The sequence below is a fragment of the Ascaphus truei genome, chromosome 1 (assembly GCF_040206685.1).
Source record: "Ascaphus truei isolate aAscTru1 chromosome 1, aAscTru1.hap1, whole genome shotgun sequence".
Taxonomy (NCBI): domain Eukaryota; kingdom Metazoa; phylum Chordata; class Amphibia; order Anura; family Ascaphidae; genus Ascaphus; species Ascaphus truei.
The window spans coordinates 331196654-331212500 of record NC_134483.1 but is presented as its reverse complement, the minus strand read 5'-3'; the positions used below and the strand labels follow the sequence as shown (position 1 = coordinate 331212500).

The following is a 15847-nucleotide window of genomic DNA, read 5'->3' as shown; positions in this document are numbered from 1 at the left end:
GTCAGGGCAGCGCGAGAGGGGAGGGTCAGGGCAGCGCGAGTGGGGAGGGTCAGGGCAGCACGAGTGGGGAGGGTCAGGGCAGCGCGAGTGGGGAGGGTCAGGGCAGTCTGGGGGGAGATCTGGGCAGCCTGAGAGGGGGTGGTCTGGGAGCATGAAGGCAGCATGGGTGGGGATCTTGGCAGCAGGAGCGGACATCAGGGGGGGTCGGGGTACCTGGGCATCAGGGGGGTATCCTAAGCCTGGTGGTGGGTGCTTATGCAGGCTTTGGGGGTTTAAAGAGGCAGTGCTGGGGGCTGCTCCCTGGGTCTATGGCTCATGGTGGAACTGATCAGTGCAGCGAAAGTCACTCTCAACACCCTGACAGTGGCTGGAGCCGGCTGGCTTCTCCCTCCCAGCACAGCTGAGGAGCAGGCAACGGAGTGAGGCTGGGGAGCTTCCTCTCTGTGCTGCTGCAGCTTCTCCTGTCCCTGTGCCGGTGCAGTAAGAAGCAGGGGGGAAAGGGGGCGGGGGGAGGAGAGAGCTTCCTCTCCATGCAGCTACTCCTGTCCCTGTGGCTGCCGGTGCAGTAAGAAGCAGGGGGGAAAGGGGGCGGGGGGAGGAGAGAGAGAGCTTCCTCTCCATGCTGCTTCTCCTGTCCCTGTGGTTGCCGATACAGTAAGAAGCAGGGGGGGGAGGGAGAGATAGGAGGATAGAGAGCTTCCTCAGCGTGCTGCTGCTGCTTCTTCTCCTGTCCCTGTGGCTGCCGGTGCAGTAAGAAGTAGGAAAGGGGTGGGAGGGGGGGAGGGAGGAGGCTCTATTCGCCACAGTTTCACTGCCAATTCGCCACAAGTGGCGAATGGCGACAGGGTTGCCCACCCTGGTTATAGCCCATTCAGGTGTCTACTGAGTTGGAAGAAGTCTTATGGAATAGCCCCGTTTAAAAAATATGGACCAAAATGACTTCACTCATACTTGTTTGCATATCATTACCCAGAATCCCTGTCTGCAGTGGAAGCATTGTATGCCAAGAGATAATGGCAAAGGCAGGGTTGCAGACCTGTCTGAGACATGTGAATGTGCTCACAAGTGGTATTTGCAGTACTCGAGATCCAACTTAAAAAAAATAAAAGTATTATGTTAAATGGTATTTTGGTTCAACGCAGCACATCATTTTTTTTTTATAGCTAGAAAAAAAAAAGCTAATGGAGAGATAAATACAACTCAGAGATAAAAAAAAATGTGAGTTGGTGGAAATGAGCCACTCACATACTGACTACATCTGTACATGTTTCTCCCCCAATGTCATCGGCTGGTTTCCAAGCAACAGCACACAAAGGAATTTCAGCACATTACAAGCAGAGCTGGAAATAATCAGACGTCACTGGAATCGCATGTTTCAGAATTATACCTTTAGTTTATCTCTCATATTAAGTGCCATGAAAGAGCTTACTCGTATCAGCAAATCTAACCCACAATGAGCCTGGGGTTTTCAGCAAAGTCAGAAGTGTCCCAGCCAACACTGAATTCCACTTTATGATGTGTATTAGAGAATTTAAATGTATTTTAAAGTATTAGCATTTGAATAGCTGTAGAGATAATGCGTTTTACCCTCTTCGGTGCCTTTTTGACATACAAGGCCATATTAACTAAGAAGTGCCCTCCTATAAGATTTTTTTCATGGTCATATTTGAATGGGCCGTGAAAGGTCTGCATTTGCCAAGCCGTGCTGGGGTGGGTCTTATGAAGTAATGCTGCTAAGTAAACTTGGCCAACAATGTTAAAGGACTGGCACTCTAACGGTTCTTATCACATACACTACACTGTACAGCATGCCATGTTATTTCTGCTCGTCTCCAGTGCTGATCTTCATGTGGTGGGGGCAGGTCCATGTCAATACGGCACAAGCAAGTAGAAGGTCCATGGGCTGAGTATCTGCAGCACTTTCCAGCAGATGTTTTAAGATAGTGCCTTCATGACCCTGTCGTAGAAAGAAAACAACCCCATGCACATTTTATCAATAGAGATACACCCTACAGCTGCTTAGATCACCCAAAAGTGGTCTCAATGACAGATCATTTTAAAAACAACCATTTCTTCCCCCGTTTCTTGAAGATCCAATCTCACTATGGGCCATACACTTTTTTTTCCCAATGTAATTTCGGTCATTTTTTTCACTGTTATTTATATGTCAAATTCTATAGCTCATCATCACCGATGGGAAACGGCCATCACACGGACACTGGGAACGGATGAACAAAAGAATGACAAATATTTCCTTTGGAATATTTTCTAAAGACTCCGATGCAAATCTATTAATGTCAGATGCCAACATTACTAAAATCGCAAATGTGTGAAGGACTTTAAATGTCACCATGAAGTGTCCCTGCCTTCTCTGCTCCTCGATGCCTAAAAGCTCCCAACACTTCCCAAGCAAATTTGTTCCCATTCCCCAGTTTGTAAATTGTGAAATGTCCTACAATTGCTAGCAAAACAGTGTGTACCATTTTGTGGAGGCTCAATTTTTAGCCACTGAAACCTCAACATACCGGTTATGCAATATGGTTAGATATGAGTGTATCTTCATTAAAGTCTAGTGACAACCATACATGCACATGAGATGGAGGCTCAATTTAATCAGTTTGTAAAACACAGGTATTTAAGAGGGACGCTGGCATCGTATATTTTAGTACCATCATTTGTAAAGGCCAAATGTTTTAATTTTGTTTTTATAAAATATTTTACAAGGAAAAAACAAACACTGAGTTACCTTTGGCTTTCAAGTATGTCCTAGGTACAACAAAAAGTTGACAACCTAACTGTAAATTGTAATGTGGACCTTATGACTCATGGATGTCCACATGTCTAATCAGAAACAACTGCTATATGTTCTTATGTAACTAACACTAATGATATACTATAAAAGAGATACCCATAGCATTCATACTATAAATAACTAATCACACACAATGATTGTAGCAGAAAAATACTATACGTCCAAAATATTGCAAGATACAGGATAACAAAACAGACAAGATGGAATCCAAAGACTGGGACAAGGCAGGAGAGAAAAAGGGGCACATCAACATACATATGGGGAACCAAAGCATTAATAAAAGCCACAGATCAGGCTAAGTACAATGAATCAGCCAGGACCACTGGCAATCGCAGACAGGAAAAATAGTCCCCATATAAGGGGGGCTACGTATCAGCACTCTGACCTTCTTCATGCCCGTTCCCACCTAAGAGTGGTACTTCCCTTCTGATGAGTCATAATGTAAAAAGATATTTAAAGCATATACTCCACATTCATTGCTGAACACCGGACTCAGGTGAGCGTGTGAGGCGACACAGCGGCGAGGTACAGCAGTATCTGGAGTACAGTGCCCCACACTCCTGGGATCGAGTATATGCTTTAAATATCTTTATGCATTAAGACTAATCAGGACGTTAAAGGGAAGTACCACTCTTAGGTGGGAAGGGGCATGAGACTGTCCGAGTGCCCGATACGTAAAGCCCGTTATATCTGGGCTATTTTTCCTGTCTGCGATTGCCAGCGGTCTTGGCTGATTGAGTGTTCTTATCCTGATCTGTGGCTGATATTAGTACTTTTGTTCCCATATGTATGTTGATGTGCCTTATCTCTCCCGAGCCTCGTTCCAGTCTGAGGATTCCATCTTTTGAGTGTTTCTTGGGGCGGGGGGGACGACACACCGTTATCCTGTATCTTAAAATATTTTTTGGTGTATTCTAACCTAGAACAATTACAGTACTTTTCTGCTACAACCATTGTGTGCGATAGTTTTTTCTAGTACGAGTGCTGTTGGTATCTCTTTTATTTTACATCTTTTGAGACTTTAAGGAGATCCTCCTACCTACGTGCACCATTATTACTGTACTTTAGGATGGTTACATTGTGTTGCTGACTGACTTTCCTTGTTGTTTACCAATTATATACTGTTCTTGATAAACACACACACACACAACTGTTAGCATGCTTCTGCAGTGTACTGCAGGTCTTTCCACCTATGGAAAGTTTACACGTTTAGGATTGCGGTTTATGTGTGGGGGATAACTGGAGCAGATGCTTGGCATCTGACAGCAAAAGGTATTCCCAGGAGGGAGAGGTAAACTAATCAGCAATGACAGGAATGTTCTAACATATCCATGGTGTATTCCAGCTTAATGCATTGCAAACCAGCCACTGTTGCAGCTGCAGAAAGGAATAAGCCAAAATGTGCTTACAAGCATGAAACATTTGAAGTTCAATCACCAAGTACATCAAAAAGAGAACTAATTATCACAAATCAAAATTTGCTTGGTCAAGCCAAACGGACATGCAAACGTAAGATAATTTTCTAATCCATCAATTTTAAGGACTGAGACATCTCATTAAAGGCAAAGTGTCATTGTCTTCTTTGTCCCTATAAATGCTCGTTAACCAGAATGTATGAATACTAGAACCAAACAAATAAGCAGTGGATTGAAATGTAATGATGACAAGGAGCCCGATTGGGAATACTGTATGCGACGTACACATAGCATTCAAAGAATGATAGCTCAATAGCACTCTAAGCCTTTTATACCTTCTATAAGCGCGCCGGGGAACAAAAACTGTGGTCAAACGACAATCGCAGACGACCGTAGATACTCCAGGCTCCAGAGAACAAAATAATCACAATGTATTTGTAGATAATGGTTGTTATGCACAAATAAACTTTGTGCTTAACGAAGTGCACTGGAGTATCGACTGTCTTTTACTATAGCATTTAGCACTCAATTGTCTGTAGAGTGCCTATAGAGGCAACGGGGGTGTGCAAATGGGTGAGACCTCCACAATGGGGGAGCTTCTGAAAGTGTTCTGATCTCTCAACACCTCTGCCTCTGTCCACCAAGACATCCGTCACCTGACAAATAGAAAAGTTTCACAGCAAGCAGACCACACAATCGCTCTCCCCAACACATTTTGGGCCATATTAATCAAGCTACGCTAAGCTGTAAAGCATGTTATGACAAATATCAATACTGCGCTGAAGGGGGAAAGAGGTTGAGAAAGGGATGCCGAAACCACCTCAGTGAGGAAACTAGGTTCAGAATGCATTCTGCATGCTTGGTCATATTACTACTCTATGTACTCTGAATTTGGAGGAGAAACCATCCGACAGGGAAACAATATAATAAAAAAAAAAACCTAGTCATACAGTCTCGAAAGTAAGATGAATTTTCAGCAAACATTCAACAGATTTGCCCCCACAGCTACTTGGCCTGTAATCCATGTGTAGGTATGAAAGAAAGCTTTTTCCTCTAAGAAGGTTTTTACAACTTGGGAGGAGAAATTACAGTAGTCAACACTGCTGTTTTCCAGGTCATATGATCGCTAATGTAGATCAACCTGACATCGTGAACTATTGTGTTCGCGTGCTCACGTCAGTCAGAGCCGAGGTTGTGCAATGGGCGAAAGGTCCATGGCATTGAAGGAAAGTCATAAAGCCATCCGTGGGCTACTTAATGTGACACCTCCCACATCATGTGGCACTCAAAGGGTGAATAAAGATCAACGTTCTCTCCGATTTAACAACCTTCAGTAAAGTAGCAGATGTAGTGCAACTCCAGGTTTCTTGTTCTTGGAATCATACTCCAAACAGGGAAAAGCCAGAGCGGAGAAATCTCATTTGTAGCTTTTGCCTTCTTAAAAGAACAGCAGGGCACAGTTTGTTGCAAGACTATGGCCCGGATCTACCAGCGACTCCGTGAACACGAGTTATGATACATCTGAAGGCCTTAAAAAAAATGATGAAAATGGGTATATAACAAATACAGTCAACACATTTTACAGTTTGTAGTTACAGTTCCTCTGCAGTGTAAACCTCATGCGCGTGCCACACTACACATGGAGAGATGAGGTGTTGAAAGCTCTGTACACATAATTGCATCCAAGACATCTGATAGGCAAAGGTTATAGTACCTTTCATTGGGCTAAGACTGCTGTATACTTGGTCTCCTATTAGCTTTTCATGCACACAAAACTAAGGAATAGCCTTCCAATTGCAGCTCACTTTCAGTTTTGTCTTTTTGTAAGTTGTCTTTTTTTTAAATTGCAGAAGATTTAAGTTTCGATGCATGCGATTTTATTCATGTCTCATTTCAAGAAACGGTACTATCAAAGTCTGTACCGACCCCTTCCTTTCTTCCTTATACTTCAGATAGATCTGTTCCTCTTATTTTTAGGAAAATAATTATCCTGTAAGTTATTTGAATAAAAAAAAATAAGAAACCCCCAAGGTCCTGAATATGAAGAGAACGTATGTTCTCTTTCCAGGGGATACACAGTCCCTCATCAGGTTAGCCTGAAACTCTCATTCTGGCTGCTGCACATATGAAAGAATGTGAGTTTTCCAAGCTTATGTAGCACTATTTTCCCGGGTGCAGTAATCTTTCTCAATACCTGTTTTTACCTACACAAATCTGTACAGTGGCAAGAAAAAGTTTGTAAACCCCTTAACATTTTCACATATTTCCCATATTTCAAACCGAAGATGTTATTCGATCTTAATCCAAGTCCTAATAATATATAAAGATAACCTGATTAAACAAATGACACAAAAGCATACTTTTTCAACATTTATTTATCCACAAATGATTCAACATCCAATATCCAAGTGTGAAAAAGTATGTGCACCTTTAGATGCAGTACCTGGTTGCACCCCCTTGAGCCGCAATGACTTCAACTAAGCATGTTCTGTAACTGCTGGTCAGTCTCTCTCATTGGTTTTGCGGAAGTTGGGCCCATTCCTCCTTACAGAACTGCTTCAATTCAGTGACATTTGAGGGCTTCGTTGCATGGAGAGCTCGCTTCAGGTGCTGCCACAACATTTCAATGGGGTTTAGGTCTGGACCTTTACTAGGCCATTTTAAAATGCGGACTTTCATCTTCTGCAGTCATTATTTTGTAGATTTGCTTGTATCTTTAGCATCATGGCATTGCTGCATGACCCACTTTTGTTTCAGCTTCAGCTCACAGACGGCTGGCCTGACATTCTCCTCTAGAATCTTGGAATACAATGCAGAATTCATGGGTGTGTCAATGTCGGCAAGCCATCCAGGTCCTGAGGCAGCAAAGCAGCCACAAACCATCACACTCCCACCACCATGCTTGATAGTTGGGACGAGGTTCTTCTCTTCGAATGCAGTTTTTAGTTTTCGCCAAACATAACTTTTCTCATCGATGCCAAAAAAAAAATCTACCTTTGCCTCGTCTGTCCAGAGAACAGTGTTCCAGAAGTCTTGTGGATTATCTGTTTGCTCTTTGGCAAATTTCAGACGGGCAGCAATGTTTTTAGAGAGCAGTGTTTACCTCCTTCCATGAACACGGTTCTTTTTTAGTCTTTTTCTGATAGTTGTGTCATGAACACTCACATTAGCCAAGGTGAGAGTGGCCTGCAGATCCTTGGATGTTACTCTGGGGTTCTTTGTGACTTCCTGGATGATTTGCAGGTTTGTTCTGGGAGAGATTTCGATAGGATGACCGCTCCTGGGTAGAGTGACTTTGAATCTCTATATAAACTTAGAGGAAACCACCGCTCAGCAAAACATTTGTATTAAAACAGTGTACGGTGTGGCCTTGTAGGGTGCAACCTAAGGGAACAGGGGGGAGCACATGACCAAAAATCCACAAGGGTCCCTTTATAGATGCTGCACAACCCAAGAGCCATATGTGCCACTTACAGTGCTACTAATGTAGCCACAGTGGGTATCTATGAGCCATAGAATTGGACAGGTATAATGGCACGGGTGATATGGGGGACATATCATGCAATCATATGAGGGACGAACAGTGATACTGAATTGGGTTGTGGTTGCACATAAAATACAATCTTTATGAAGAATAAAGTAAAAATAAAAGGGGGGGGGGATATCAGTAGTGCTCAACTGTTGTACCAATAAAACTATAATAGCGTATTAAACGGAGGATGACAATCCTATGTGGTTGGTCCCGGGGATAAGCTAAGCCAAGTGAAACGTATAAGGTACAGAGTAGCTCGAAGTAAGGGGAACAGTGTATAAGGTGGTTCCTGGTCAGGTGATGGTACCAGGGTCAAAGTGGATGGTGTATACTTGATTAAACTACAGCCAGGTGGGAATGAATGAAATCCCATTCACAATCCCCAGGTAACAAAATGCTTAGTATATTGTAGGAAATAATCCATGTGTCTATGATAGCCAGGCTGTCCAGGCTAAAATGCTCACGCAAATCTCTGAAGCACGTTGGTATGCTCCCTATTCAATCAGGGGAGGGAGGAAAAGAAATCCCTATCCTGAGGTTATACTACTGCTGACTAGAGAGGTGTGAGACCGACGGCCGTCGGGACCCCTGTGGCAGCTGATCCGCCGGAGAAGCGGAAAGACTGTGCTGCACCCGGACCGGCGCAGACAAGTGACATCAGCGCTTCAGAACAGGGGGTTCCACAATTATCTTTGGGATTCACAAACCTTCTCTTGCCACTGTATATACTGTACACACCCATTTACACATCACAGTTATTCATATCAATAATCTTTGTGGTCCAAAAATGTGACGGGAAGGAGGGGAAAACAGAACAAAATAACGATATTTCCAATACTGTTCTAAAAATAATTCAGGAAATTGCTTTATTTTGGTATAAATGGACTTCATTGGGTTGGAACAAATGTGTTTTTGGAAGATATATTTAATGTACATTTCAGAAATAAAGGTGTTTTTGTTTTAATAAAGAAAACAGCCGTCTTAAACAAACTGATTGCATGTAAAACGACTTTTTTTTAATGGTTATTTGTACCTTGAGGAATAATGAAGAACGAAACAAAAGGATTTTTTTTTTGTTTTTTGTTTAGCGTAGAACACTATTTTAACTAAATCAAATAAGAATGTTGTGCGTGACTCGCCAAAAAGAGACAACTGCTCTGTCGTTGCCCGCTATGTACAGTGAACACAAATCTCTTCTGCTCAAATGCTGGAGCGTCCATGTGAGGATTAAGACTATCAGATAAATAAGAAAAATGAAATAGGTAGGATAAAAAAAAACAAAAAAAAAAAAAAACACCCGCTAGGTTTCGCATACAGTTACAGGTATTTTTAAACAATGTGGTGCCTGGCAAGATATAGTTCTAGCCTGGTATATTTCTGCCCAACCAACGTTAAATTAGCTGTTGGTTAATGGGTGCCAGAGAGACCAGGCACGAACTGACACCTAAAAGGGTTAACACTGGATTCTATCGTTTCTGAAGTGATCCGGGTGGTAGGAGACACATTAAGGCTCCTAAGGGCTGAGCAGTTAAGGAGACTGCTGTGAAGGTCCTCTGTAAACATCCGCCGTCATCGTTAGGCCATTACTGTTTGCCGGGAGTGTCTGTGTAATCCTTCAATACGCCCGCCAAGTGGTCATTGTGAGTCTTAAACCTCCGCTTCTTCTGGGAGTTGGATTTTTTCCTCTTCGGCATTGGAATCTGAAACAATGGTGGGGAGGTCAATGGTTTCATAAACACAAGCACCCGGGGTATAAAGGAGGGAATAGCTTTCTACGAGCAGGGTTCACAGGAGATCAGCACCACTAAGCAGAGAGGCCTTAACGCAGCTGTGTGCGCTGGTGCCATGTTAAAAAAATAAAAAAGGGTGGGAGATTGGGGCTGTGAGATGGCAGTCTGTCTACATGTGCCTAGCTGTGGGAGTGGGGAAGGAGCACATGTTCTACTGGGAAGAGGCTGCAATGCTGGTGCCATGTTCGTGAGGAAGGGGAAGTCCAGGGGGTGCTGTCACTCCCCTCCCTTTTACACCCTCTCATTGTAAGTCACTATTATCGTTTATTTGTAAAGCGCCAACATATTCTGCAGCGCAGAGCCCCATAGCTTCTGCAGCCCTCCCATGGCAAACCCTACCCTCCTTTCTCACTCAAAACCCCTTGCCACCGAATGTTTTCCTGAGTGTGGCACCAATGACTCATCGGGTTCGCACATCACTACCTTTGCAGCCCTCTTGTAGCAAACTCCATTGCATTATGTGGTTGCTTCCTCGTTCTCTAAATATGTGACTGATATTTGCCCCACTGCTTCCAACTCATACCTGCCCCAACTGCTGGTTAAAAATCCCTTTTTACCCATTGAATTACTGCTCTGTGAAAGTGGAACACAAACTGAAGAGCGTGTTGCTGCAGGGAATGTCAGTAGACAGGATGATCAGTAGTGGACGCCAGTTCATTGTCTGAATAAATTAGGCTTAACATCGGCTCCATAAAAAACACATCTGGGAGGTTTGTATTCCTTTCTAATGACCAGTAAATGAGTAAATAAAATGGGTTTAAACAGCTTACCATTTGTATAAGATCTGGGAGTCCCATAGGTAAACAATTCAAAAGCCCTTCATTTTTTTATAAAATGTGAATTCCAATTGTAAGCTACGCTAGAAAGAATTAACTTCTTCCCTGTTCTTTTGTCCTTTCACAGTATTAATCCCCGGTATGAATACTTTCATTGTGTGGTAAAGCAGTGCAAAGTAAAATTATTGTTTGTGGACATCGCATGATAAAGCACTACCAATCTTATAATTGATGCCATTGTTGAAGACTGTGAAGTCACAATTAAAGTTAAAAAAGGTGTATAAGAAATTAAAACAAAGACAAATAGTACTACCCAAGTGGCAGTGAAGACAACCTATGGTTATGCAAATAGGGTCCAATTAAGTTGGTGAGTGTTGAGTATTATAATAATACTGCAAAATACTGAACTGTCCTTGAAAAGCTGTGAATTGCCAGAGCAGGCTCAGTGCACACATCATCATAGCGGATAATGTTGAAACCAGTGAGAATTTGCCGTTTGAGTTAAATATGTTACTAGAACTGTGCTCCTTTTTGGGAAAACATACAGTCCTGAGCAAACCCATATTTACATTTGAGATAAAAGGGTGAAAGATGTTGCAAATTTTGTTGCACAGCTGGAGGGGGGAAAAAAAATTCCTTACGACTTTCTTTGGTCCCGAATCCTGCATGGAAGAGATACCCTGCCTCTTGAGATACTCCTCAATCTTCTCGTCATCCATGGAATCCACTGGAACCCCCCTCCAGAGCTTCTGAAATTCTAGAATTAAAACAGACAATCTTTACAGCAGCAGAACGCACTCTGTAGATTACATTTCTTCACATGACCTAAGCCCAAAAGCACACAGCTGCACAACATACAGATAGTAGTAGGGAGTGGACAGCTACTGTGGGGGGCAAAGTGAATATTGAACACAGCTGGCAAAAAACATATGTTTAAGTACAGTATGGTATAGCGTAACTCTTTTCCTGCCAGAGAGCCTGCAGCACATTGTATAATGACCTGCAGGGTCCCCTGTGGCAGCAGAAGTGCTACAGTGTTGGTCTTGAGCATGCACACTTTGTGATTGCAGTTTCAACTACTAAAAGGGGTTATTCAACATGCCCCTAAGCAGCCGGTGGCAATGTAAAAACTCACATACGGAGCATAAGCTACCCAGGAAAGTCATTACAAAAAGAGACCCTCGTAGGGCAAAAAGAAACTAAAAAGACAGTCACATGCAGGTTAAACGTAGCTGATTTGACACCTTTTAAACACAAAAAAACAGTATTTTAAAATATATTTTAACTTCACTTTTCCATAGTAGAAGTGAGTTTTTATCTTAGGTCTTTTAGTGATAAGACTATGTGCCTTCAAAACCAGGAAGTGAATTGTTGTTTCTGTGTCATCCATTGTTTAATGGCTTCATATGTATTATATAGTAGCTGATTTGCTTGAAATCAACTGGAGAAAAGAAAATCTATAAAAAAAAATGTATAGAATGGGAAAAGCTAAAATTGTTACATTAAGGGTGATTTCGTTTTTCTAAGGATGCAATACACTGAACATGGGGCAACATTGAATTAAGAGGTTTGATATGTTAAAACATGGTGACTGATGCCTTACAAATAGTATTAAAACACACACACACACTTTTTATAGAGCGATTCAGAAGTTTAGGTCACGTTGTACGGCTCATCCTTCCCTTGCCCCATATGCACGTTTTTAGTTTTTCTTGACAGGCAGCTGGTGCCAATAAATCCAATTATCTCATCTCTGAGGTGAAGCAAACAATATTGATAATCTAAAATACCTATTGTAAATTAAATAAAAAAAAAATAAAAAAAGGTTTCCACAATAAAATAAAAAGTTGTAAACTTGTACGGGGTTGCATTTTTAATCTACACGTTCCCCAGGCAACTAGTACAAGTAGGTGGTAAGCACTTTCAGGAAGGGATTCTCTGAACCAATATTCTATGTTTAGCACTAAGCTTCACTAAGCTCTAAGATGCGATGAGCGGTATTGCAGCTCAATCTTGAATGGTAGTTAATTTTTGATTAAAGCTGAGAGAGACCATTAGAACCATATAGTAAAAAATATATAGATATAGGATATATGCTCAGAGAGGTCTATAGACGTTTTTATTTCAGAAGAAAACGTGTTGTAAAAAGATTTTTACATTCAGAAATAAATGCAAACTAGAGCAAAAATAAATAAATATATATATTTAATTAGTGGATACCAAATGTCACATACTCTTCAAAATTAGAGGTTGGCTATTACGGTTTCAGGAAAGGAATTGTCAGTGCAGCTTGTTTAAATACTGTAACTACTTTCTACAAAGCAGCTTTGTTAGAGGTACTGTACTAGAGGAAGCAGCACCTCTGGAGCCAGTGTGTCTGATGTAGGGAAGGGGCAAGGATATGATCACTCTGTCACCGGGCTCTTCAAGACAGTACAGTAAAATAGGTTCTCATGTTGGTCATGGCCCTAGCTGTTGACAGCTTTATTCTTGATGTAATGCATGTTGCACAAGGTGAATGAAGCAGATCCCAGAGTGCTCTCGTTCTGCATTTTTATGAATTGCGAGTTGTGCTTGCTGACTGTGTATATCGAACACAATACCTAGCTGTATCAGACATGGCTTTGATAAGGCCTTCCCTGAATGAAACCGCCTGTCAACACACTCAATACAGTTCTGTTTAGAGGGGTGAAAGGCAGCAGGAAACAAGAAATGATTTAGCAGAAAACGTGCTAAAAGGCTGCTAACCCATTTGCATGGACCTTGGTAAAGAATGAATAGTCTTTCCAATTTCCAGAAAGATTTGGTATGCTCAAGGTATATTAATAGGATCTGAACGACATCTAGGCAGTGGAATTTCCTCCCGACCTCATTACGAGGATTAGGACAGAACAATGGAGCTATATCTTGATTTAGGTGAAAAGATTATACTGTTTTTGATGTGAGCTTGGGTACAGTCCTCATAACCATTTTGTCTTGATGTCTCATGAAATATGGTGGGGACTGAGGAAAGGGCCTCGTGCTCTCTTACTGTTCTGGCTGAGGTAATGACAACCAAAAATATTGCTTTCATGGTTCCATGATGGCACTGGGGAACGAATACAAGAAATTACTTTTAAAGAAATGAACATAAATGTGAGGCAATTCATTTTTGAAAAAATAAAAATGCAACCAAGGCCAAGATTTGCACCTTCAGTATGGTCCGAGACCCTTTTGAAAATCTTCTTGCAAAAAAAAAAAAAAGGACTATATGATGAATGGAGGCTTCAAAATAAACCATCTTGTTGCTATCACAGCAGACCGAAAAGATATTCCAGATCCTCTAATAAAATGGTTCAAGTTACTTTATTTCTTGATTCCAGCAAATTATTGACAGTATATTCTTTTAGGCCCAACTTGGTTAGGGGCCGCCTCTCAATTTCCATGCCGGCAGGTAAGGCTTTGTGGATTTGGGTGAAATAGGGGCCTTTGTGAAAGTAGCTCTGGAACTACCAGCTGCTTCCAGGGATCATGATGAGATCGGCATACCAGTGGCTTTCTGGCCAGACGATTATTACCACGGATGCCCTGTATCTCTTCACTGGCAACAGAACTCTCCAAATCATTGGGAAGAGTGGAAATATGCAGACTAGATCGGCTCCCTAAAAGATTTACATGGCGTCCAATGCCTTATCTTGTAGAGCTAGTACTGCCATTAGTACTGCCCCTTAATGCCAAGATGTTGATTGGTAGTAATTGTTCTTTGGTGGACCAGGATCCTTTAACATACCTTGTGCCTGCATGAATCCCCAACCCTGAAGACTTGCATCAGTGGTAAAAATGTTCCAGTGGTGAATTACTAAGGGCTTTCATTGAGACAGGTTGCTGGACTTCGTCCACCACTTTAGACAGTCTGGCTTCCAATGACAATAACAGAGACCTTGACACGAGACTGAAGAGTAGGGGTAGAGGCGAAAACCGAATGACTATTAATTTTCCAAGGTATAAATGAAGAAAAGCAGATGTCCCAGGACAGAGCCCTTTGGAATGCCAACTGAGTGCGAGTGAAGAGGAGGGTGTGCCAGCAAAAGCACACAAGCTGTCAACCAGGAAAGGGTAGTCTCACACAGGCCAGTGGAATTAAGGGTGCGCGCAAAAGCTGGAAATGGTAGCAAAAGCAGCAGAAAGGTCCAATTATAATCAATAAGAAGAATTGCCCTTATGATTTTGATTTTGTGATAGAATCCAGAGTAGATTTCTTCCGGATCGATGATTTTGTCCCTGCTTCTAGTGAATACGAGAAAAAAAAAAAAACGATGATTTTGTTCCTGCTTCTAGTGGAAATAAAAAGTTGGAAGGGCTAGTGATCTTCCTGAAAACCTTCTATAAGGAGAGGCCATTTCTCACGGGCTTCACCAACAGTGAAAAATCTTGAACCTCTTCATTGGCGGGGATATCGGCATTGAAGCTACTCTGTGCACACCCTGAAATGAAGAACTTAAACTGGCCTCTTCAGTAGTCTGCATTCATTTTATAATAAATCATAAGCAAAAAGAGACACACTGTGTGCTCATTTGCATTCTATTACCCAGTATCCCTAGCTGCAGTGGAAGCATTGTGTGCTAACAGATCATGGGGAAAGGCAGGTTTGGGGCACTGTCAGAAAAGTGCTCAGAAATTGTATTTGTATTTGTTGTAAAGGGTTTGTGTCACTTTTTTTACTCACCATAACTTACAGTACTTTGATCTGATAATCATCATATGAACTCACATCACTTAATAACCCATAAGAGAAAAGAGTGGGTTGGAAATGTTTTTGCTGCCACCAAGTGGACACTAGCGTCTGTCTATACTAATAGGTCCATGTTCCACATAATGTAGAATATTTTAATTCCATTTTATTTGAAAGGAGTTGAACTATTTTGTGGCACAGGGAAGCAGCTTCCCTGTGAGACAGGACAGACAGGACAGACAGGACAGACAGGACAGACAGGACAGACAGGACAGACAGGACAGACAGGACAGACAGAATCCATAACATCACTTGTAATAAATCCAGACAACATGGGGCAATGACTATTAAACTGCATGGATTAGAATACTATTTTTTTGTTTAAATCACTTCTCAAAGTTATATGTTCAGACATTTACATGCAATCTTCACAGCAAGGTATCAACACCTGTTCTAAATGACTGTCCCATGCTGCAAGGAAAAGCAAGTTGGGCTACACCTGTAACATAAGTTATTGCTATTAATAATGCGGGGCTACCCAAGTTTGTTCTCAAGGACAGAACGTAGAGAGCTATATTGTACCGTAAAATTGCATGCTGGTGTCATTGCTCCTTAGGGCCCTGTAATGCACAGTCCAATTTTCATTAATAGAAAAACTAAGGGCACTTTACCTTCATCTACAGTAAACTGGCAGCTCTTGTCATTGTAGAAAAGGATTTTCTTTTTGTCCGGTCGTGTTACAAAAACAATCTGGTCCCCCAGTGCCTAATTGCCAAACAGATAAGAATGAGACAATGAAGTAACATCACAT

At 41.9% G+C, this 15847-nt stretch overlaps 1 protein-coding gene across 1 annotated transcript in view; it reads right to left on the bottom strand.

The window, feature by feature from the left end:
- Nucleotides 1-8599: 8599 nt before the first annotated feature.
- Nucleotides 8600-15847, bottom strand: part of GTF2E2 (general transcription factor IIE subunit 2) — a 52256-nt gene continuing 45008 nt past the window's right edge. The window contains exons 6-8 of the mRNA XM_075607428.1: nucleotides 15708-15801; nucleotides 10967-11082; nucleotides 8600-9459 (exon numbers count right to left, since the gene is read on the bottom strand). Coding sequence (XP_075463543.1) covers nucleotides 9343-9459; nucleotides 10967-11082; nucleotides 15708-15801 — 327 coding nt within the window. The 3' untranslated portion in view covers nucleotides 8600-9342. The remainder of the gene's footprint in view (nucleotides 9460-10966; nucleotides 11083-15707; nucleotides 15802-15847) is intronic.